The 20581-nt window shown below is 53.8% G+C and overlaps 1 protein-coding gene across 1 annotated transcript in view; it reads right to left on the bottom strand.

Annotated features, from left to right (window-relative positions):
* Positions 1–1349: 1349 nt before the first annotated feature.
* The window catches only part of STAB1 (stabilin 1), a 44609-nt gene continuing 25377 nt past the window's right edge, over positions 1350–20581 (bottom strand). Inside the window, exons 34-70 of the mRNA XM_026046120.1 lie at positions 20221–20328; positions 19591–19722; positions 19299–19427; positions 18636–18692; positions 17919–18023; positions 16560–16755; positions 15991–16086; positions 15457–15502; positions 14906–14985; positions 14398–14523; positions 13633–13706; positions 13198–13272; positions 12474–12593; positions 11864–11911; positions 11651–11734; positions 11133–11279; positions 10856–10993; positions 10195–10254; positions 9912–10088; positions 9262–9348; positions 8717–8863; positions 8484–8549; positions 7684–7906; positions 7147–7296; positions 6269–6373; positions 6081–6188; positions 5602–5795; positions 4997–5141; positions 4490–4623; positions 4016–4181; positions 3522–3628; positions 3183–3302; positions 2599–2751; positions 2367–2486; positions 1998–2144; positions 1472–1612; positions 1350–1394 (exon numbers count right to left, since the gene is read on the bottom strand). Coding sequence (XP_025901905.1) covers positions 1350–1394; positions 1472–1612; positions 1998–2144; positions 2367–2486; positions 2599–2751; positions 3183–3302; positions 3522–3628; positions 4016–4181; positions 4490–4623; positions 4997–5141; positions 5602–5795; positions 6081–6188; positions 6269–6373; positions 7147–7296; positions 7684–7906; positions 8484–8549; positions 8717–8863; positions 9262–9348; positions 9912–10088; positions 10195–10254; positions 10856–10993; positions 11133–11279; positions 11651–11734; positions 11864–11911; positions 12474–12593; positions 13198–13272; positions 13633–13706; positions 14398–14523; positions 14906–14985; positions 15457–15502; positions 15991–16086; positions 16560–16755; positions 17919–18023; positions 18636–18692; positions 19299–19427; positions 19591–19722; positions 20221–20328 — 4356 coding nt within the window. The remainder of the gene's footprint in view (positions 1395–1471; positions 1613–1997; positions 2145–2366; positions 2487–2598; positions 2752–3182; positions 3303–3521; positions 3629–4015; positions 4182–4489; positions 4624–4996; positions 5142–5601; positions 5796–6080; positions 6189–6268; positions 6374–7146; positions 7297–7683; positions 7907–8483; positions 8550–8716; positions 8864–9261; positions 9349–9911; positions 10089–10194; positions 10255–10855; positions 10994–11132; positions 11280–11650; positions 11735–11863; positions 11912–12473; positions 12594–13197; positions 13273–13632; positions 13707–14397; positions 14524–14905; positions 14986–15456; positions 15503–15990; positions 16087–16559; positions 16756–17918; positions 18024–18635; positions 18693–19298; positions 19428–19590; positions 19723–20220; positions 20329–20581) is intronic.

Below are 20581 nucleotides of genomic sequence, written 5' to 3'. Positions count from 1 at the left end.
GGACTAGGAAATGGACACAGGGATAAGATTTTCAGCTCAGCTGCAGGGCAGTTGCACAGGTGGAGTGATGGCCAAGTGAGGGTGAGAGTGTCAGGAGGGGCTGAGGCTGGAGCTGGCTTTCAGCTCGGCACAGGGACCGCGATGGCTCTGGCCTGGTGTAGCCTGTGTTGTCGTGCCTTGCTGTACATGCGTGTAGTGGTAGGGAGCTGGCACGGACACGGGCAATAGACTGCAAAGGGGTTGGGGGACAGGTTCAGGACGCAAGACGTGTGTGTCTGGGTTAAGGCCGSCCGTGCTTTTGGGGCCAGGGGAGTCAGTGCTGTGTGAATTAGCGTGGAGGTCGGCTCAGGCTGCCTGCGAGCAGGGGGCTGTGGCAATAGATGCGGGAGCCGCGTGTTGTGGGTGGGCAGGCAGGGCAGAGGAACCCGAGCAGCGTGGGGTTTCCTCCCTGAAAGAGCAGCAATACCCTGTGCAAGCGCAGGCAGCCCGTGCTGAGGCCGCTTCCCCTCGTGCTCTGCTGCCAGGGGCCCAGGCCAGCCCGATGGTCGGTCACTTGCATCCCGCTRCCTCTGCTTCATGCCCTGGGCCAGATGTTCAGGATGCCTTGCTCTCGACTCAGCTGCCTGGACAGCTAGTGTTAATGTGGCTGCTCTGTGCGTGCTTGTACGAGCTGTGCTGTAGTGTGTGCATGTGGCAAGCGATGTCCTCGTGTAGTGCCCTTGTGTAGTCCGAAGGCTAAATAAAATTCTGCGGTGCGCAGTAACCAACTAACAAACACTCTGCCTGGGTGGTGCTTGTCCTGTCCTTTCCTCGAGGGTGGGTGGCTTTGGGTTGCATGTCCATGAGCYGGGGGGGGGTGTCTGAGAGGCTGGTTTGAGGGCTGGGGGTTGTGCCCGTCGTGGCCACAGTACAGCAAGGCTGGCACGTGGCTGGAGCAGAAGGGTGTTCAGGGAGGTGACTAACATAAGTTATATCTAATATGGATGGGTGGCTTGCCGGGTAGCACAAGGGAGGGTTGGCATTCACAGGGGGAAGGACAGGGCAGGGAGATGTCCCACAGCCTGGTCTGGAGGTAGGTGACTGCACTTGTGCAGTGGCTTGAGCTTTTGGAGGGGAAGGGAGGGTTTGGGGCACGCTTTGGTGGGCAGCAGCTCCACCAGCATGGAGAGGGACCAGGAAAGACTGCTGGGCAGGCTGGAGCACCCGGCAGGGTGCAGCGCGGGTTGCTGGGGTTGCAATAGGTGCAGAGACAGGACACGTGTGAGCTGGACAGGCCTACGGGGACCAGCAGGCGCCTGGGCTGTTAACATGGCGCTTTATTGGCGCGGGGCGCAGCGGGCGACGTTGCCTCAGTGTGTGAAGCTGGCGCTYGGGTCATCCGCAAGGAGCGAGTCCTGCCGGGAGAAGGAGACGTCGGTGAGCGCGGCGGCGGGCAGTGCGGCAGCGGGGCCGGACCGCGGCGCTCACTCACGTGCAGCGCCTCGTAGTCGGGCGCGTGGCCGCCATAGAGCGGGTTGGGGATGGCCACCAACGGCCGCTGCGGGCGGGGCCTGCTGGGGCGGGGCCCCCGCTCCGCCCGCGGCTCCTCCTCCTCCTCTGGGCGCAGGTCGGCCTGCAAGGAAGGYGTGGGATTGGCTGGGGGGCTAGGGGTGGGGCTAGCTAGCCTGGAAGGGAGGCACATGATTGGTCAGGCAGGGTTGATGGGCAAGCATGGTGGTGAGGGGCGGGGCAGTGGGCGTGGGCACCATGTTGCCTCATGAGGCGGCTGCGCCCTACGGGCTCCTCCTCATGGAGCAGGGCGCCCTGGGGACCCCACGTGCTGGTGCTCGGCAGCACTGAGTGCCGCAGGGTCAGGATGAGACCTGGAGGGCGGTAAAAGCCCCTCCTCTCCTCCCCATAACTGCTCGGGCCACAGGGCAGCACAGCCCAGCGCCCAGCCCTGGCCGAACCTGCGCTGCACGGCAGGCTGCCCTTCCCGCAGCCCGGCTGCTGCTCACCTGGAAATACCCGAACTGCTCCTCCCGCCGCCGCCTCTTGACGCAGTAATAGGCAACGCCGGCGCCCGCCGCCACGGCCAGCGCGAAGCACAGTGCGGAGAGCGTGCCGGTGGCCACGGAGCTGGACGGCTGCGCCATGCTGTTCACCTGCAAAAGGAGGCAGTGGCCGCGGCCCCGCGCTCCCGTGGGTGCTCCCGGGCGCAGGCGGTCAAAAGACTTTGGGGCAAAATACTGACACCAACTGGCACAATCTGTGCCCCGGAACCACTTCGTGGGGGACACATTAGCTCCTTGTTTCTTGTCTGCTCCCCAGCCTTGCTGCACTAAAAAGATGATGATCTCTCCCCGTTCACACTGTGCAATGCTCACCTGCCCGAGATGCACCACAGGCGGYGGGATCCTCAGTGGTTCTGCGATTGCATGAATGATGCCGTTGAAAGCTATGATGTCCCACTCCACAATCAGTGTGTCATTGATCCCCTTGGGCTCCTGTAGCACAAGACAGGTGATTTCACCTGATCAGAAACCCTCCACTTGCCGCCCTTTCTCAAAAAAGACATGGGAAAACCCTCATTTTATGCTCTTCAGAGGTCAAACTTACTGTGTGTTCTGTGTTATTCCCCCCAAGGAGGTCTGAGACTTGGAGGTTGTATCCTGACTGGGATGGGATGGTGGTGCCTGTTGTKAGGTTGAAGCTGAACAGGAGGATGTTGCTGGATGACACATGGAGCTTCAGCTCTTCTCCTGTGAGTGTCTGAAAAAGCAGCAGGGACAGGAGAAGGCTGAGATACCTCCTTCCTTTCCTTCTGTTCCTTCTCTGTGCACCCCTCAGCCTGTGGCCTAAGTCCAGGCACTTGTCAAGGCCAGAAGACAGCTCAGTTTGAGCAGCGTGATCAAACCAACCAACCAACCACAACTACCTTGAGAAGGGGAATGTTAGAATCCTTAGAAATACACACAACTCACCCGGACAGAACCTGAACAACCTCCTCTAAAGGGCTCTGCTCTGAGAGGGCTCGCGAGCTGGGCGGTAGTGACCCCGGGACCTCCCCAGGACCCTTCTCACCTAAATTTCTCAATCTTTCTCTGACTCCACATCATCATAATGCCACTTTCTGCTGCACTCTGGGGCTCTGAGAGCTTGTTCTGTGCCTGCTCACTGACTGCTCCTCCCTGCTTACTTACCTGGTTGTCCATGAAGCCAGAATTCAAGGGGACAAAGAGAGTTTTGGGCGCAGAGTCGTCGGACAAATACATGAAGAACTCCAGTCCTTGTTCTGTGTCATTGGCAAACTCGAGCAGCATCTGGAAAAGAGTGCAGACCCTACCCCTCAGCACGCTCAAGAGCATTGCCCCACTCCTCCAGGAATTGCCCCAGGTCTTGGAAGGAAAATGCCTCTGCATTTGCCTTCTCCACCTAGCAGCGGCAAAGCCCCCGGCTCTGCCCAGCTGTTATCCTTATTCCGGCCATCGGCGTTGGGCATGGCTGCCAGTGTCCTGGAGAACCAGGAGCGCGTCACTTACGGAATAGAAGGTGGAGAAGCGCTCGTGCTCCGCGAGCACGTCCACGAGCCTGCCGCTGCACCAGTACCCATCGCCCACGAACCCGTCGCGGCAGCTGCAGATCACGTCTGCGGAGAGACACCGGCGTGCAGCTTTACTTCCCCGTGGTGGCCATGCTGACCCTCCTCCCCTCGCCTTTGAGGTGCCTATCAGTTCCTTCCCAACACTGGCATGAGGAGAGGGAGCCCTGCCTGCCTGCCCCTCATTCGCCTCATGCTCCGGGGCAGTTTTCCCCCCTTGCTCCCACGTGCTTCCTGGCAGGCCTGGCTCTAGGGCTCTGTATTGTGAGGGTGATACCGTAGCCACGACATGTCCTGCTTCTCCTGGAGCCTGCCCGGATGCTGTCCCTGTAGACAGACCCAGGTCCACGTCCCCTGAGGGTCGGGCTGTCCCAGAGAGCTGCATCGCTGCCCGTTGGCCCGCGGGGCTGCCTGGGCCACCTCGTGGCCACTCGCCTTTCTCCCGATAGCAGAACGCGTCCCACGTCTCGCTGAGGTTGCTCCGGGAGCCGTAGTCCACGATTCCCACTCGATTAGCTCCGCAGCTGGGGTTGGGGTAGGCGGTGGGGTATCCAGCTGTGCCATTGTCCAGCCAGCCCACCAAGCACAGATGGAAACCCATCTAGGGGAGGAAAACAGGCTATCAGGTTAACAGTCACACCTCCAGCCCAGCTTTTCGGCCCTGAAGCACTTGTGCCACACTCCCCTGGCAGCTACAGGGCTCGATCTTGCCAGAGGTCCTGTCCCAGTGCAGCTGGTGATTCCTACCAACAAACCTCYGGTCCTGCGAGCTCTTGGATGCTGTAGAGGCTGTTCATGTCTCTTGCCATCCCTAAGCCCCCTTGCCACCCCTGCTACCTCCAAACCAGGCACAAAGCCCCGCACGTCCCCCCACGCCACAAAGCTGCGGCGCTGAAGCCCTGCCCTGACCTGCTGCGCTGCTGAGAGCTGCTGGAAGGAGGCCAGGGAAGCCCCTTCTGCCGCGCAGGCCTCCTGAGCCTGCTTGTAAGTGAAGTCGTACTTCTTTCGGGCTGACTGCAGATGAAATACGCCCACGGTTTTATCTGCAAAATATCAGTAAAATTATCAGTAAAGGAGCACTCTTCTGCCTGGAGCAGTGGTGTGGCTAAGTGCTCTGCCATGGGGAGAGGCACTCAGGGAGCCTGTGCTTACTAACAATATCATCCCACTGGATCGTATTGTTATATGCCAAAGAGAGGCACACAGGACAATTCATCCTCCACCATGAGACATGCAGGGAGAAAGGGGTTTGTGTGTGTGTGTGGGGGGGGGGTATGCAAAGCCCAGATCAAGCTACAAGGATGAGTTCCTGGTCCCTCGTGCCTCCAACTGTCCCTCTCCTGGGAAGTGTCCCTGCCAGAAGGTGATGGTTAAGGGGCCATCCTGCATTAGCACCCTAGTGTTGAGCACGTTCACCGTGAAAGTGCAGGTCAGTGCAAGTGGCCTCCCGATGGCACTGCCCATTCTCTTCCAGGCACCGGTCCGTGGGGGGCACAGCCGCTTCCAAGCATTGGATCCCATCGCCGACATAGCCCTGTTTGCACTCACAGCGCCGCTCGTTCTGACACAGAGAAAGGCTGGTGTTGGCACGCGGGCAGGCTGAGGAATCCTGTGTCCTTATGGGGCATGCGGGTGAGCCTGGAGAACACACCCACAGCCTGCCAGGACCACGAGGGAGCTGCAAGAGACCCCATCGCCCCCATCCAGCCACAAATGCACACGAACCAAGCAAGGCTGCGCTCAATCTGTCACTTGCTGTTTGCAAGATGGTTGAGCTCAGCACAACACGCGTTGGGAGAGGCAGCCCCAGCACCACATCGGCAGGAGCCTCTCCCTGCAGCCTCGCAGCAGCATCAGCCCTGCTGCCTGGCAGGCTGGGAGCAGCAGCCCAGGTGAGCAGGGAGGATGAGCACCAAAATACCAAGGGCTGTCGCTGCACTGCTGGCCTCCTACAACCCGAGACAGCCCTTGTCCACCCCTTGCCCTGCCTGCAGAGCCCCCCAAGCGAGGGCTGCACTCACGGGGCCCGTGCTGATGCACTTGGCGTGCTCGCTGCAGTCCCCGTTCCGGCCGTCCTCACATCTGTCTATGGGGTCGCAGACGTAGCCGTCCCCTTGGTAGCCGGGCGCGCAGGCGCAGGACAYGTTGGTGCCCTGCTGCGAGCAGCGCGCGTGCGCCGCACAGCCGCCGTTGTCCGGGCTGCACAAGTCCATCACTGCGGGGACAGGGGCATCCCGGGAAAGTGGGAACTCTCGGTCATGGGGTGGGTTGTCCTCCCACCTCCTTCCTCCCTCATTGCAAACAGGAGTACTCAGTTCTGGGAAAGCTCCTGCTGATGCCTGCAGGCCTAAATGCCCTGTGAGGTCCTATGAAGACCTGGCTGTCTTGCAGCACATCCCACCCATGCAGCCCTTCTCCAGGGGCTGCCCGAGGACACGCTCCCCCGCAGCCTTGCCCCACTGTCCACCCTCTATCCCCACCCCTTAGGGCTTCTTGCTACCTGAGCAGCTTCTCCCGTCTCCTTCGTAGTGCGGGTTGCACTCGCAGAGGTTGCCGGCGCGGCAGGTGGCGTGGGGATGGCACGGCGGGGAGCAGGCGGGTGCCGTGACTGCAAGCAGGTTGTGCCCGCGTGAGCAGGAGGGGCCGAGAGGCCGGGCTTGGCCGGCGGCGGCGCTGGGCCGCCCTCACCTAGCCTGGTTTCGCAGCGCTCTCCAGTCCAGCCTTCGGCGCAGAAGCAGAGCCCGTCGCCGTGCAGGCCTCCGTTGCACACGCCGTGGTCGGTGCAGTTGCACTCTGTGAGGGGTGGGCAAGAACAGCACTGCAGCATGTGCCTTGGTGGCAGTGAGAGGCCCCGCTTCGGAGTGCGGGCCAAGGGGAATGCTGCTCCTGTGGGCAGAGTGGAAGGCAGCCCACACATCCCTTCCACTGCTGCCCGCCCCACGAGCCAGGAGCCTCATGCAGGAGGAAAAGTCTGTGCCCCCGCCAGCCCCTATCGTGTCCTGGCACTCCTGCAGATGCTTCCTCTGAGTGCTTGCCACTACAAAGTGCTCAAAAATGTTCCTGCAAGCCCAGCTGGACCTCATAAGGTCCGGTTCCGGTGGGTAAGACTCCATTTTCCTTCCCTGGGGCTTTGCCCCACTGAGCACATCCCAGCATGGGCAGCTCTTCCAGTAAGGGGTTCATCAGGACTTAGGCACCCAGCTCAAAGTGTGTGTCCTCAGGCATGTGTCAGGTTGGGGTTCCTCACACAGCAAATGAGACAGTGTCTTTGAGCCTCAGGTCTCAGCAGAGGGTGAGGCTGTTGGTCACACAACTGCACGAGGCTCCTGGCATGGGCTACGTGACCTGCAGCAGCAGTAGCTCCTCTGCAGAGAGTCCAGATTGAGAGGAACAGTCCTAGGGCTCTGACTYGGTGTTGTGGGCACTGATATGGACATGAGCGCCCTGACTCCAGTAATGTAAGCTGAACACAGCAGGACCTCTCCAGAAAGAGTGGGATCTTCCCAACGTCTCCCACTTCCCCGGAAACCCTCTGTGCTGCTCCTGCTGCACAGGCTCCCCCTCACCTCTACAGTCTGGCCCGTATCTGCCTGGAGCGCACAGCTCGCAGCTGGTCCCAATGAAAGCCTGGCTGCAGTTGCACCTTCCTGAGCCATCAATTTTGTCATCGCAGGTGCCACGGTTGTTGCACGGTGCCTCCAGCCCTCCTGGGCACGCTGCAAACAGGGCAAGGTGGTTAGTGACAAAGCGACCCTGTGCAGGCGAGGAGCACCCTCCCGCTCCCTCTTTTATGGCCTGGGCACTCTATGAACTGCTTGCTTGGTGGTCTTTGAAGGAACTCAGACTCCAGGGAGTTCCTGCATCGAGGACACAGTTCCTCCATGCGAGACACCTTTATTTCCCCCTTAGAACAAGGTAAGAGGAGTAAATCTGGCATAAGTTCCAGGCTGAGCTGACCCTCCGCTCTAACATATCAAGTCAGTGTCAGGTCACTTTGTGCCACGTGCTCCGGGTGTCCCTGCTTGAGTAGGAGGGTTGGACTGGGTGATATCTAGGAAGGTCCCTTCCAACCTCGACCGTTCTGTGATTCTGTGGCTCCTTACCCCGACAGTCACGGCCGTAGTGGTTCGCACAGCACTGAGGGACCCACTGGGTGGAAATGCAGCTCTTCCTGCAGCCTCGTCTCAGAGGCTCCCTGGAAAAGAAGGGCCTTCTGAGGGGCTCCCACGGGGAGTGCTGCCAGGATGGCCGCACCAGAGAGTTGAGATGAAGCAGAAAAGTGTTTCTGAGCTGGTTTCCATAATAGTAGCAGCTCTTGGTTTCCCCCTGTGAGGAAACAGGCAAAACACAGAGTTTGCCACGTGGGTCATGGGATGCCATGTCCCTGACTCTTCACCTTGGCCTCTGCTGTCTCATTCATTCAGTTTTATGGCACCTGCAATGGGGCTGGTGACAAAGAAACCATGGATGCCCCTCAGGAATATGCCAGGAGGCTGTGGGAGACAGTGGGCTATGCCACCACAGCAAAAGTGGGGTGCAACCACTGCCCTCAAGTCTGCTCGCTACCTCATCCTTTGATAAGCCTCAGACTAACAGGACGAGCTCTCTTGCTGTAACACAGCCAGAAAAATCCCCAGTGCTGCTGCAGGCACCTTGCAGCTGCTGCCACCCAGAGGGATGGGCCAGGCAAGGACCTTGGAGGCCTCTGACCTCAGGTTGCTTAGGCCAGCCTAGCTCCTGGCCTAGCAGATCATGCAGCCCTTGTCCGGGCACCAACAACGTGRCCAAGGGACCTCCCCACGTGCAGACATTCCTTTCTTTTGCTGCTTAAGCACAGGCGAGATGTGTGTGTTATTGCTGGCCCACACTGGGMCTCCTGGGCTGACAAAGCTGTGAGCTTTACCTGTTGAACTGAACCAGCAGGGCAGGGTGGCTCGAAGCCACAGATTCCACAGCTCCTTGGAGATCCCTTCAGAAGGAAGAAAGAAACATCAAAACAACTCAGTATCCACTTCGGCTTTTCTCGGCTCCTCGGAGCTTTGTGGGGAAGAGCAGTGAGTCCTGCCGACATCCCTCTCCCCAGACACAGGGGTGCAGGTGGCACCGACCCTCTCTGGCAATAGCAGAAATGCTTACATGCAGCTCCACGGAGACGAGCCGGTCGCACCGAGATCCCAGATCCGGCGGTTCCAACAGCCTGTTGATGCCATAAGCAATGCCCCCGTTGAACTCCATGTGCCTCTGGACGATCATGRCATCGCCATTCCCCACCAGAAGCTCCCCCTACAAGAGAAAGCAAGGGGCTTGTGACCCTGGCGTGTTCTACACCCGGCTGCACCAAGCACAGCTCATCCTTCTTGGTTGCATGACTCCTCGGCCATGCCAAGAACTCTCTAAATTCTCTGTGTTCACGCGTACCTTCTCCTGCCTCAACCTCCCTTCCCAACTGCTGTCTTTTATAACRACCTTTCCTAAGAAATAGCCTCTGTCCATGCACTATATGCTCTGTAAAGGGCGTCACACCACGTGCAGCTTTTCTGCCGCTGGCCACAGAGTTTCAAGCCCCCCTGGAKGGCTAAGGAAGTGGCATGTCCCAGCCTGCAAGCTCCCAGTTCATCTCCCAAAGCTGGTCCTAATGCACCCACTCAATGCCAAGCAGAGCCCAGAACATCATCACTCACGATGTGGGTTTTACTGCATTTGAGCCAGACAGCAGAGCCGTGCATGGTCCGTACRCTGCTGACCCGGGGCACGTTACCAGCAACAATCTAAGAGGGAAAATAGATGTGAGAGCAACAAGGAAGGTACCTGAAAGGGGATACAGGCCACCCAACTGCTGGTTCATCTTGCTAAATGGGGATGCTCTCCTGTGAGAAAAGGGTCAGCAGCCACACTGAGTAGGGGGTGCCATGGCTAAGGTAAAGCTGGTGTGGGAGGAATGATCTAACTCTGATGGGTTAGTCCAGCTTCCGGAGCAGTGGGAGAACCTGATTTTGCTCAGCTGGACCCGTTCCTTGTTCATCTCCTGTATAGACAAGAGGAGGGCTAAGCCTGAGGTRAAGTTTGCTTTGAGTACCTGTAGTTGCTATGTTTTACCTAAGCAACTGATAGAAGGTTTTTACACCAAGCACACTGCACCAGCAGTTGGTGCCCAAATGGCAGATGCTTCATTTGGGTCAGCTCAGCGTTGGGTCTTGTCAAGATGAATAACGAGCTATATGTAAGTATTTCCTACAAAATACCGGGCAAGGTTCCTCTGGCATAACCACATGAGCGTGGTGGCCCCACAGGTGCCCTCAGGAGGCAGGAGCCTGCTTGTTGCCACATTGACCTTTATGTTCCTGATCATGTGCGCTTTGAGGTAGGAGGCCAGCACATCCCGATGCTCCCGGCGGTAGAGCCACCGCTGCCTCTGCTCCGGGAGGGCCTTAAAGGCAGCGTCTGTGGGCCACAGCATGGTGAAGGGTCTGTGCAGGGAGTCGTTAACCAGCGGCAGCAGCTCTGCGTCCTGCGCAAGGCAAGAGGGGACACAAAGACAAAGCAACAAGCCCCAAGATGAACAATTTCACGTAGCTACCTGGTTCCCAGGCAATGGCAGGAGTCAGGCAGCTCACCTTCAGCAGCTGGCTGTAAATGGTGTACCCAAAGGCCTCTGCCACCTCCACAATATTTTGCTGCAGAAGGAAGAAAGCAAACGAGGCAGTGTCACCATGTCGGTCTGCCTTGAGTCACAGGCCTTCCCACAGGCAACAGCAGCAGCCCTGAGGAGCACTGAGAGGAGCCAGGATTATGCAGTGTTTTGATATGTAGAAGGCACACAAAGTCACGCTGTAAGTGACCTTGCCACGTATGCCCCTGATTCTGATCTACTGAGCAGCAACAGTGGGGATAAAGAGTGATTTGGAGATCTTCAAAAGCTGCTGGATGCCACCCTGTGCCACGTGCTCTGGGTGTCCCTGCTTGAGAAGCAGGGTTGGACTAGATGAATCCAGAGGTCCCTTCCAACCTCAACCATTCTGTGATTTCATGATCAGGACTCCTGATCCAAATATTGCTATATTTTACTGCAAATACTGTTACTCTCAAAAGTCAGACGGATGCCCTCTGACACCTCTTTCACAAACGGGACCATGAAAATCGGAGCATCCCATGCAACCTTAGGGAGATTTTTTATCAGCGACAGTAGTATCAGAGCAGTTASGGGTGTGAGGAGAAAGATACTAGTCTTGTCTCAGCATGGTGGTTATTAGGACATAGTTACTGCTTGACATTTACTTGTGAAATATTTGAGGAAACGTTATATCCCAGCAGGTCGCTTGGAACGAGGACCTTGTTGATGAAGTGAATGACCCCATTCACGCCAACGATGTCGCCAGCAACAACTGTAGCTTCCTCATTGAGATAGATGCTATTCTGAAAGGGAAGGCATGTGATGAGGTGCTCCTGCCCTGGGGCACCACGCTGTGGGCCACAGCTGTGGTGGGCTTCAAGTGATAGCAAAAATGAGGTCCTGCTACGCAGGACAGGAAAGGCAAGTACAGCGGACAACTACCTCTTTTGATGTGATCTTTATTTTATGGCCTGATAAAGATGTAAGGATCTCCTGGGTTTCCAGGTCACTGGACATCAATTTCTGGCAACCCACCATGTGGTAGCGAAGCAGCTCTTTGAGGAGGCCTCTGCTCTTCAACTCTTCGAACTAAGGAGAGAAAACARGAACACTGAGAGCACACTGGGGGCACTTTGACATGGAAGGGGCTGGCAGTGGGGAGAGGGATTGGAGAGGTCAAGGTCCTGATGAGGGATTGCTCTGAGTCCGTTTGCTTGGCCTATCCCTCTGACCTCTCCCTGCAGGAAAACCAATCCCCCCAAACATGCCTAACACAAATGCGACGGGAACTTTGCGAAATTTCACCCAGCATGACAGAGAGCAGAATCCAGACCATTTCATAGAGGAGAGACAGTTACACAGACTGAGGGAAGCAGGGCCTGGGACACCCCAGAGGAGACATTGCCCCATTCCTGCAGCTTGCCAACCCTGTGGAAGTGCATGGAAGAGAGGACGCTCACCATTGTGGTGTTTCCTATGAGATCCATCTTTGGGACAAAGACAGTGAAAGGCCCTGCCCCACTGAGCTCCTTCATCTTTTCCTCCTATAGCAGAGGGGACATTGGCAGGAATGGGGAAAAAAAAAAGAAAAAAAAAGCATGTTTCTAGTTAGCAGAAAACACCATGTGGGATTTACAGGGTACAGACAAAGGACAAAGTTGTTTGCCACCAACCAGTATCATCTTAAAGAACATGGAGGCGCCTTCAATCCTTGCAAGCTCCTAAACAAAGAGAAGAGCTCATATTAGCGGAGTCCTGTCCACTGAACCTCGCCAGCCAGCACAGCGACCCACTCCTTCCACTCCAGGTCACTCTCCCACCCCAGCAAAACCCTGGATTTCCAGATACATAGTGAGATGATAGTGATTTCCCTCTTTCCCTCCCGTGCAATAGCCATCACAGTGGACACAGATGACAAAGCAGGCAGTGGACTTTTCACCCTGAAAAGATTTCAAGTGTCTGGACCTTTCACTCTGAAGATACTGCAAGATGGAGAGGATGGGAGCTGCTAAGAGATTAAAGTTGGCTGGTTCTGCAGGACCTCAGAGGGCCTCAGTGCTCTGAGTGAGCTGCCTGGGTGATGTCAAGGGACATCTCAAGTACTGCACAAAATGCTCTCTTTAGCCTCTCTGTGCTGCAAATGTGAGTTCTGGGGTGACCATCCCAAAGTGGCAGGCATGGCCAAGCAGGGAAAACTGCAGGTTTGCAGGGCTGGGAATGGAGGGAATGGTCTCCTGTGGGGCAGGTGGCCTGAGGGCAAAGGCCAGCGTGCACGCGTCTCACCTGGTACACTTTGCCACGGCAGGTGAAGCCATCTCCAACACTGTGCCAAGGGCAGGAGCAATTCCGAGTGCCAGGTCCCGTGTACTTGCAGAGCCCGAAGGGACTACAGCCCCCGTTGTTCTAGCAGCAAAGGCAGAAGGTCTGCATGTAGGTGCTTCACCAGCACTTTGGTGCATAGGAACTGCCAACTTCTCGGAGCCCAATGAAAAAGAACCCTTGCCACCTCTATAGCACCTTAGAATAGACACTGCCCAGTTCCCCAAGGGCGTATCAGCATGAAGTCCTACCATGAAACAAGACCTTGACACTTCCTTGCTTTAGAGGTCATAGTCATGACAAAAAAAATGGTCTTTTTTTTTTTTTTTAATATGACAGAAATGGCATTAGTACAGATTACTTTTTAGCTTTTGAGCAGAAAAATAACCCCACTGTGTACAAGATGGAGGTAAAGGAAAAATCATATATGAAGAATCCACATCTCTAACACGTGCCTGGTTCTACACAGCTGTCACAAGAGGGGTGCCCCATCTCAGTGTCAGCTGGCTGAGACATTTGTGGATTGGTATAAGAGGGGGTGGAAATCAAGCACATGCAGAAGCCCCTTAGGTATTTCTAACAACAATAACAAAAAAATCAAGCTAACCCTGTTCTTGTTAATTGTTGGAATAAAAAGACACTCCTAGGCTTTGGCCTTCACCCTGGTAATAGCGAAATGCAGACAAACCTGTTCACACAAGTTGATGGGGTTACACTGGCTCCTCCCGTCCCCACTGTAACCAGGAAGACAGTTGCAGGCAACCTGGAGGGAGGATAGATGTTCAGTCTGAACTCCTGGCCCCCAAAATGAATTGCATATTTATGCAATGGCTGAGCTGCACAGAAAGCATGTAGGATCTCATTCACCACACGCTCCATTCCTTCATGAATAACCAGGCCTATGTCAACAACAAAAATAATCTCAGACTGTATCCAGCCTCCAGAAAGCAGCTGTCTCCTTCTATGGAAATAGCCATCTTTTCGTACCCTTTTCAGGCAAGTTTTTGACGTAGAAGACACAAGACGGTATTGCCATGGAAAGGACTGTTTTTCTTTGAGAGGCGAGCACAGCTTCGACCACTTCCATAATAGTATTGCCCTGACATCCCTCGCAGACACCTACCTTCTTCAGGCCCGTTTTAACGCACTCGGCGTTGGTGTGACACCCTCCGTTGCTTTCCAGACAGGGATCGACCTCTGTGTCAAAACAACAACACCACATTACACTGAGTGATATCCAAGGCAGCTGGAACTGGACACAAAGAAGTATGGGCAAAGCAAGAGGAAGSATCTTCCCAGTCTGGGAAACATCTTGGTGGCAATGGGCCTTTTTCTACTGATGACTTGTAACAGGGAAAGAAGGAAGAACCAAATCCCACATCTGTCTGAATCTGCTTTCAAGGATGAGAGACCAAACTCTCCTGCAGCTCCACCCCCATCTCAAGAGCATCGCCTTAGGAGACTGTCCTCACCCCCTGTCTCCCCATGACATGTCCCACAGCAAGACATCTCTCAGGGCTGTTCTGAGTGTGCCTTTATACACTGGTTTGAGGCCATCTAGCAGAATGGGCGCCAAGGGCAGCATGGTCTTTCTTCCTAGTTTTGGGTGAAGCTCTGCCAGAGYAGTGATGATCACTTGGTTAACCACAGCATGGGGGGATGCTGAGCACGCACACTTGGGTACATGTGCACATCTATGTGGACATGCACCTCCACACCTCCATAAAAAGCAGAAACGAGGTTGAATCAAAGTAAGCCAACAGCTACTGGCTTTGAAATAGTCACTGCATGATCAGACTGAAAGGGACATGAAAATTCAGTACTTTAACCTGACTGCAGTTCCTTCATGCACCTGACACTACCACCAAAAGAAGCAGTGAGAGCTCACCCATGCAGAGCGTCCCGTCTCCAGCGTAGCCTTCCTTACAAACACAGGTTCGCTCTCCCGGGGACACTTTAGTGCATACAGCATGTACGGAGCAGCCACCATGATCAATAGTGCACGGATCTATTTCTGTGACCAGAAACAAGAGAAGCAGAATCAGCTCAGAGCATCTGGAGAAGATGAACGGTACCAGAATAATCATCTGTCTTAACAAAAATCACAWCATCTTATTAAAAACCCTTGGCTTCTCAATGAAACTACGGGCTTCATCCAAACCTGAGAGATGCTGATCTAAATGTCATGCTAAACTTAAATAAGTGTGCGACACTCTGGACTGAGAAGCCTGTCTACCATGGCAGACTTGCTGGTGGATGGCTGGGAGGAAGAGGATCGGAACGGTCCCTCTCCTAGCAGCATTGCACCCAGCATTTCACAAACAAAACCCTTCCATTTGTGCAACCACGACCTATCTTTGCAAAGCCTGGATCTTGCCCACACTTCAGGCACATACCTGTGCAGTGGGTCCCATTGCCTGTGTATCCAGCAGAGCAGGAGCAAGTCGGTGAGGAGTCTGCTGAGTCATTTAGGCAGCTGAAACAAGCAAAAGAAAAGCAGTCACTGATACCTCCTGCTTTGCTTTGACAGTGGGAAACGCACTGCACAAGTCGGGCAGGTGGAAGTTAGAGTCCACAGTGAGATGACACTGGAAGAGGAACACGTCTGCAGTGGCTGAGGATCTCTTTACAGCTCCGGAGAATCAACCCAGACACGTAACACAGACTGGCAAACATACCCAAAAATTGGGGCTCTGTTACCCACTTCCTACCAGAGGAAGTGTCCTGCCATTTCAAAGGTCCTACCCACCCAAGGACACAATAGCAGCACTGAAAAAGGACATGAATCTCCATGATGGTTTGCCAGAATCAGAGCCTGAATGTCTCTTGTGGTGGATGTACCTTAATGAGCTCTCTGYGAATCCCCAAACACYGAGTCACCCAGCAGTCAATCAGACRCACAGACACACGCTCTCTCAGAACGACCCAGCTCTTTGGCTCTACTTACTTGGCCATTTGATGACAAGTGTTATTGCACAAGTCAATCTCAATTACTGCAAGAGAAAACAAAAACACCAGTTGGAATTTTCAGTTTACTGCTTGTTGGATCCATTTCTGCCATCTGGAGTAAAATATCCTGCAAAATAGCCTCACTGCCCTGCTTGTGGTGCCCTGGCTGATGACAGGACACACCAGCAGTTACRTTGACTTGCGTGTCCTGTATGATGGCAGGAGAACCATGTGCTGGCAGGGGCTGCAAAGGGGGCAAATTCTATCCTCTCTATCTAATGGTTCCATTCAGTCCTACCTGCACGGCCTCCACGTTGGTAGGAATGAAACAAGGACTGAAACCACAATTCATGTGCTTGACTGAAATCCCAGAGTCTGCAAGCTTTCTGTAGGGGCATGAGCATTTACCATGGGCCAAAGCACATGCAGTCGTAGCCACCTGGCTGAGAATTGCTTTGGAAACCAAAGGGAATCACTGCATTTCCCTACCAGACAGGCACTACCACCCCGCGGGCCCCTCAGCGCCACGCACCCTCTCGGCAGGTAGGGCCCTTCCAGCCTGAGAAACACTCGCAGCTCCCGTCCCCTCGCAGCCCGTCGTTGCAAATGCCGTTGTCACAGGCACATTCTGCAGGGAGAAAACAAGCGGTCATCACCGTGGAACCAGCCAGGACTGGCAAGCAGAGGAAAACTGCTGCCTCGCTGGCTACTGTGTCCCTACGTTCACAGTCCAGGGCATCTAGCTGCAGTAAGGAAAACACTGCAGAAGTTACCAGCTCTTCCTCCTTTGCTATTAGGGCGAAGAGTCTAGAGCTTCTCTGTTTTCTGCAGCTTGGGTGCCAGCGGGATGAGTGACAGAGCACAGTCGGGATGAGTGACAGAGCACAGTCACATCTGGGTTTTGCAGAGGAAAAACGGGGCCCCTTTTGGCTGACCAGAAGCGCTGAACTCCTCCGCTCCTCCTCTCAGGGAGCTGCCAGCTCCTAGCCTGAAGGTCTGCGAGGCCTTGGGACCGTCTTTCCCTCCCACAGCCCCTCGTGAGAGATGTGATACTCTCCCCCGGCGAGCGCAAGCGCCGGCGCTAGTCGCGATCGCTGTCACCTGCTTTGCAGTCCGCTCCGTAGCGGCCCACCTCACACATCTCGCAGGCAGTGCCGTGGAAGCCCTCCAGGCACCGGCACTCGCCGCTGCCCTCCATGCCGTCCTGGCATTCCCCATTCCCGGAGCACCACTGGCCGGGCTTCCCCGGGCACATCTCGCACATATGTCCATAGTAGCCTGGGCAGCAGACGGATCTCTAGGGAAMCAGCAAGAAGAGGGCAGGATGAGCCATTTTGTGCAGCACGGGTGAGGAAGCAAAAGCTGCATCCTCCAGCACCTCCAGCATGCTTTATTCTGGAAGGTGCTGCCCTTCGGCTCTGTGCTAGCAAGGAGTTCTGTCCATGCATGGAAGAGCAGAGTGCAGGTAGTTTTCTGCCTTTTCTCCACTCAAAAGGATAGTGCATACAGCACACAGTTACCTGTGAAAAAGCTGTTGTATTCTGGAAAGAGAACGAACAAAAAATCTGCTTATATCGTTTCCCTGAAACACCTTAAATCCTAAGAAYTACTGGTAAATCAATAGGAAAAGGCACAGCCCCTGCTAAGATTAAATAATGCTGCCTTCATAGATAACTGCGGTAGGTATTAATATAAATTTAGTAAATGCATGAAAGAGTGCCCTGTGAGAACAGATTGGGCAAAAGYCATTATAAACGACCACTGTGCTGATCCCAGTCAGCACTGGGATGCAGTAGGATGGCTCTCCCACTGCARCCATGGGAGGCCACAGCGATGGCTCAGGGAATGCAGTTGGATAGAGCAGATTAAGAGACCCAGCGCTGCCTGAACCTCTGCCTGCATGTGCAATACATCTGACCGCCTCTCCTTCTCGTCACTCTACCAAACCTTCCAGGGAGATGTCTTAATGTCTAAAATGGTCAAATTCACCCAAGCTTTTCCCTTAGCATTCCCTCTTCCAGTGTTTTCTCCCAGCCACTCATTTTCACAAAGCTGGTGGGAGTACAATAACCGCAAACCCCTCTGCTCCTCCTTTCAGTTTGTCTCCAATCATGTCACCAGATAACAGGAAGGGCACACGCATGAGCAAAATGCCATCACTCCTGCCTCATTTCCTTAGGAAACCAAGCTGCAGACCTTCACCTCCTCCTCTTCCTCTTTGCCACAAAAGCCAAAGCCACAGGATCAAAGCAGCAGGCCACAATTCCTCGGTGCACAGACATTTCCGTGGGTTTGTTTTTATTCCAGTGCCCTTCCCAGGCCGGAGAGCAGCTTCCTGGCGAGCACGGTGTGGGCTGTGCAATGGCACAAGCTCAGCTGGGACATGCTGCACAGGCCGTATTTCTAACACCCATCTTGCCTCTGTCCAAGTGAATTATTCAAAGCGAATGCTTTTCTTACCAGGAAAACTTTTATACAGGTGAAGTGGCAGCCAAATGTTGTTGTAGTTGTTGTAGGCCCAGAGCGCAGCTCACAGCGAGGGAGGTTCTTGCTTCCTGGAAATTCCTGCAGGCAAAATGAACACAAATGAGGAAAATAYTACAGTGTTTAGTCAAACAAATCATACACCACAGTGCAGCTAACAGCTAATGCAGTATTCTGGGTGCAGACTGTGTTGTCCTGACCTGCTGTGCCCACCCTCTCTGGAAATGCTCTACAGATCTGTTCTCTCTGCTCCCCGTTGCCCTCCTCTTCTTCAGCCTCACTAACGTGCATATCCCTGCAGTGATGGATGTGCCTTCCTGAGGCCTCCCTTCCACCTCCCGGAGACTCCTGTGCTTTGCTCGGTGTCTGAGAAGGGCAGTTACAGACCCCTCTTGGGCTGGCTGCTTTTTTAAGAGACTAGATGGACTCACCACGCTACATGCTCTGAAAGGCTCCTGAAATACAGGCAGAGCACRGACACCAGCTTTCTAAGGAGCCCCATGCTTCACGTTCTCTTTTTCCAGCATAAACCTCCCTCACCTTCTCTTGGCTCTGCTTTCTCTTACATTGATGAGGAGCAAGCCCCAGGACACATGTTTATAGGTCTTGAGAGGACCTCTATAGAACAATGAAGGGAAATCAAGGCACTATCTGCGAACAGCATGTGAGACACCACATGAACCAGAGACTTACCATAAGGAATGATCCAGGAGGACACTTGATCCCCTTCTCACACTTGCCACATTTTGACTAGGGCACAGAGAAGAGACAAGTCACCTGTGTGCCCTCCACCCATGTCACACCAGGAAACTAATCTCAGGCTGCTGGCTGAGACAAACACCCACATATTTGTGTTCATGACTCAAAACRCTAAAGGAGAAATCACAAGGCAAGTCCCTCAGGTCCTGGCTGCTCTCAAAGGCTTCACAAGAGGTCTTAGTTTTGCGCTCTGGGCTGAGACTGCACCACAAAGGAAACCAGAAGAGACTTCATGGTCGACCTCCCAGTCTCTGTACTGGAGCAGGGCTTACCACAGGCTCAGAGCAGCTCCTTCTTGCAAAGCTGCATGTCTTTGTTTCTTGATCTTTAATGGAATAGACCTGCCTTAGTCTGACCCTACAATCTTCAAATGGCCACAAGGCAAGCAGGGACTGAACTCTGGCCACAAGGCTCCATGGTGCCCCATTTTGTACAAGGCAGRGCTGCTCAGCAGCTCATTTGGGGACAGGCTCTAAGTTACTGTATCATCCATATGTAGGAGACAAGGTAGGTCTTCTGCTATTCACCACATGGCCTGTTTTGGRAGATGAAGAAACCCTGTGAGATGGTGGTCGGTTCACTGGTAAACATCATTACCTTTAGTATGGTGGTGGTATTGGCAGTGCAACGATTCTTCTGTATCTGGAGGACCTGTGAAACCGCAATTAACACGCCATTCTTCGTCTCAAAAAAWTTTCCCTCCAAAGGAATATTATTGACGAACTTCTGCAAAGGAGAAGGAAAGGGCTGAGACGATGACCATCAATTTGCACAGACTACCATCAGAGAGCCACAGCCCGCAGACCTGATGGGCATCCAGAACAGACATGAGCCTTAGAGTGTGATGTCAACCATATCTTCAAGTGGCAGAACAGTCTTTCCTCCTTACCTGGGTGCTGTTTTGGTAAAACATTAGCCAGTAGGAGAACCCTAACATGGTCTTCTTATGGATTCCACTTCTCAAATCCATAGGGAAAAGCTTCTCTCCCAATACAACATGGTACTGCACTGTCTCAATGTCCTAAATCCACAGAAAACCAAAAGTTAGGCTGCTCTTGAATTCCTTAACTGCAATAGTCCGAGGTATTTATATGTTTATGAGAAGAGTTCCTAAGCAATTTTAACCACTATGTTCACAGAACCCAGTAACTTCTCATCACAACCAGTAACAAATTACACTTGATGACTCTGTCACTAAGTGAAGCCATAAGGGTTTTATGGYTTAATCTTTCAAAAGGTTAAAAATTGCCACTGTCAGGAGGAGGAGTGCCAGCAATCCACATACAAACATACACATAAATTAGCATCTGGAGTCCAGCTCCTCTCTTCAGCACCCATTACAACATCCCAGAAAACGTTCCTCTCTGCCACGTTTCTTCTCCTTTCTTTCTTTTTCATCAACTCTGCTCCCTCCTGTCCACACTCAAATCCACTGAACTCAAGTTTAGGATTTGACAGTATATATAGCCTTGCAATTATCGCCACACATATTCAGATTGTACATAAGCAGTGTGCTTACCAGCTGTGTCACATTGGCAGCATGGCAGTATTCCTCAATGGAAGTATTTCCAGGAATGAATATTGTGTATTTTTCAGCAGATTCAATTTTTTCAATGAGCTTATATTGCTAAAAAGAAAGTGTCCAAACAATCAATATTAGTGATTACAGTTGAATTGCAGGTAAAATCAAGAGCACTAGAAGAACTGCTTGAAAACTGGCTATGACAAATTACAACTTTCACTCAGTCATATACATCTCTATCTGCTCCTCTCCCTGGGTTGATATTAATGCTTTTTTGTTGTTGTTGTTGTTGGAAGCAAGCCTTCTTTCCCTATAGTTTTCTCTGCTCTATTCTCTGTTCTCTCAAGTCAGCCTTTCT

Source organism: Nothoprocta perdicaria, unplaced genomic scaffold, assembly GCF_003342845.1.
Source record: "Nothoprocta perdicaria isolate Ctin4 unplaced genomic scaffold, notPer1 scaffold_42, whole genome shotgun sequence".
NCBI classification, from domain to species: Eukaryota; Metazoa; Chordata; class Aves; order Tinamiformes; family Tinamidae; genus Nothoprocta; species Nothoprocta perdicaria.
The sequence above is the reverse complement of the archived record's forward strand: the minus strand, read 5'-3'. Positions and strand labels throughout refer to the sequence as shown.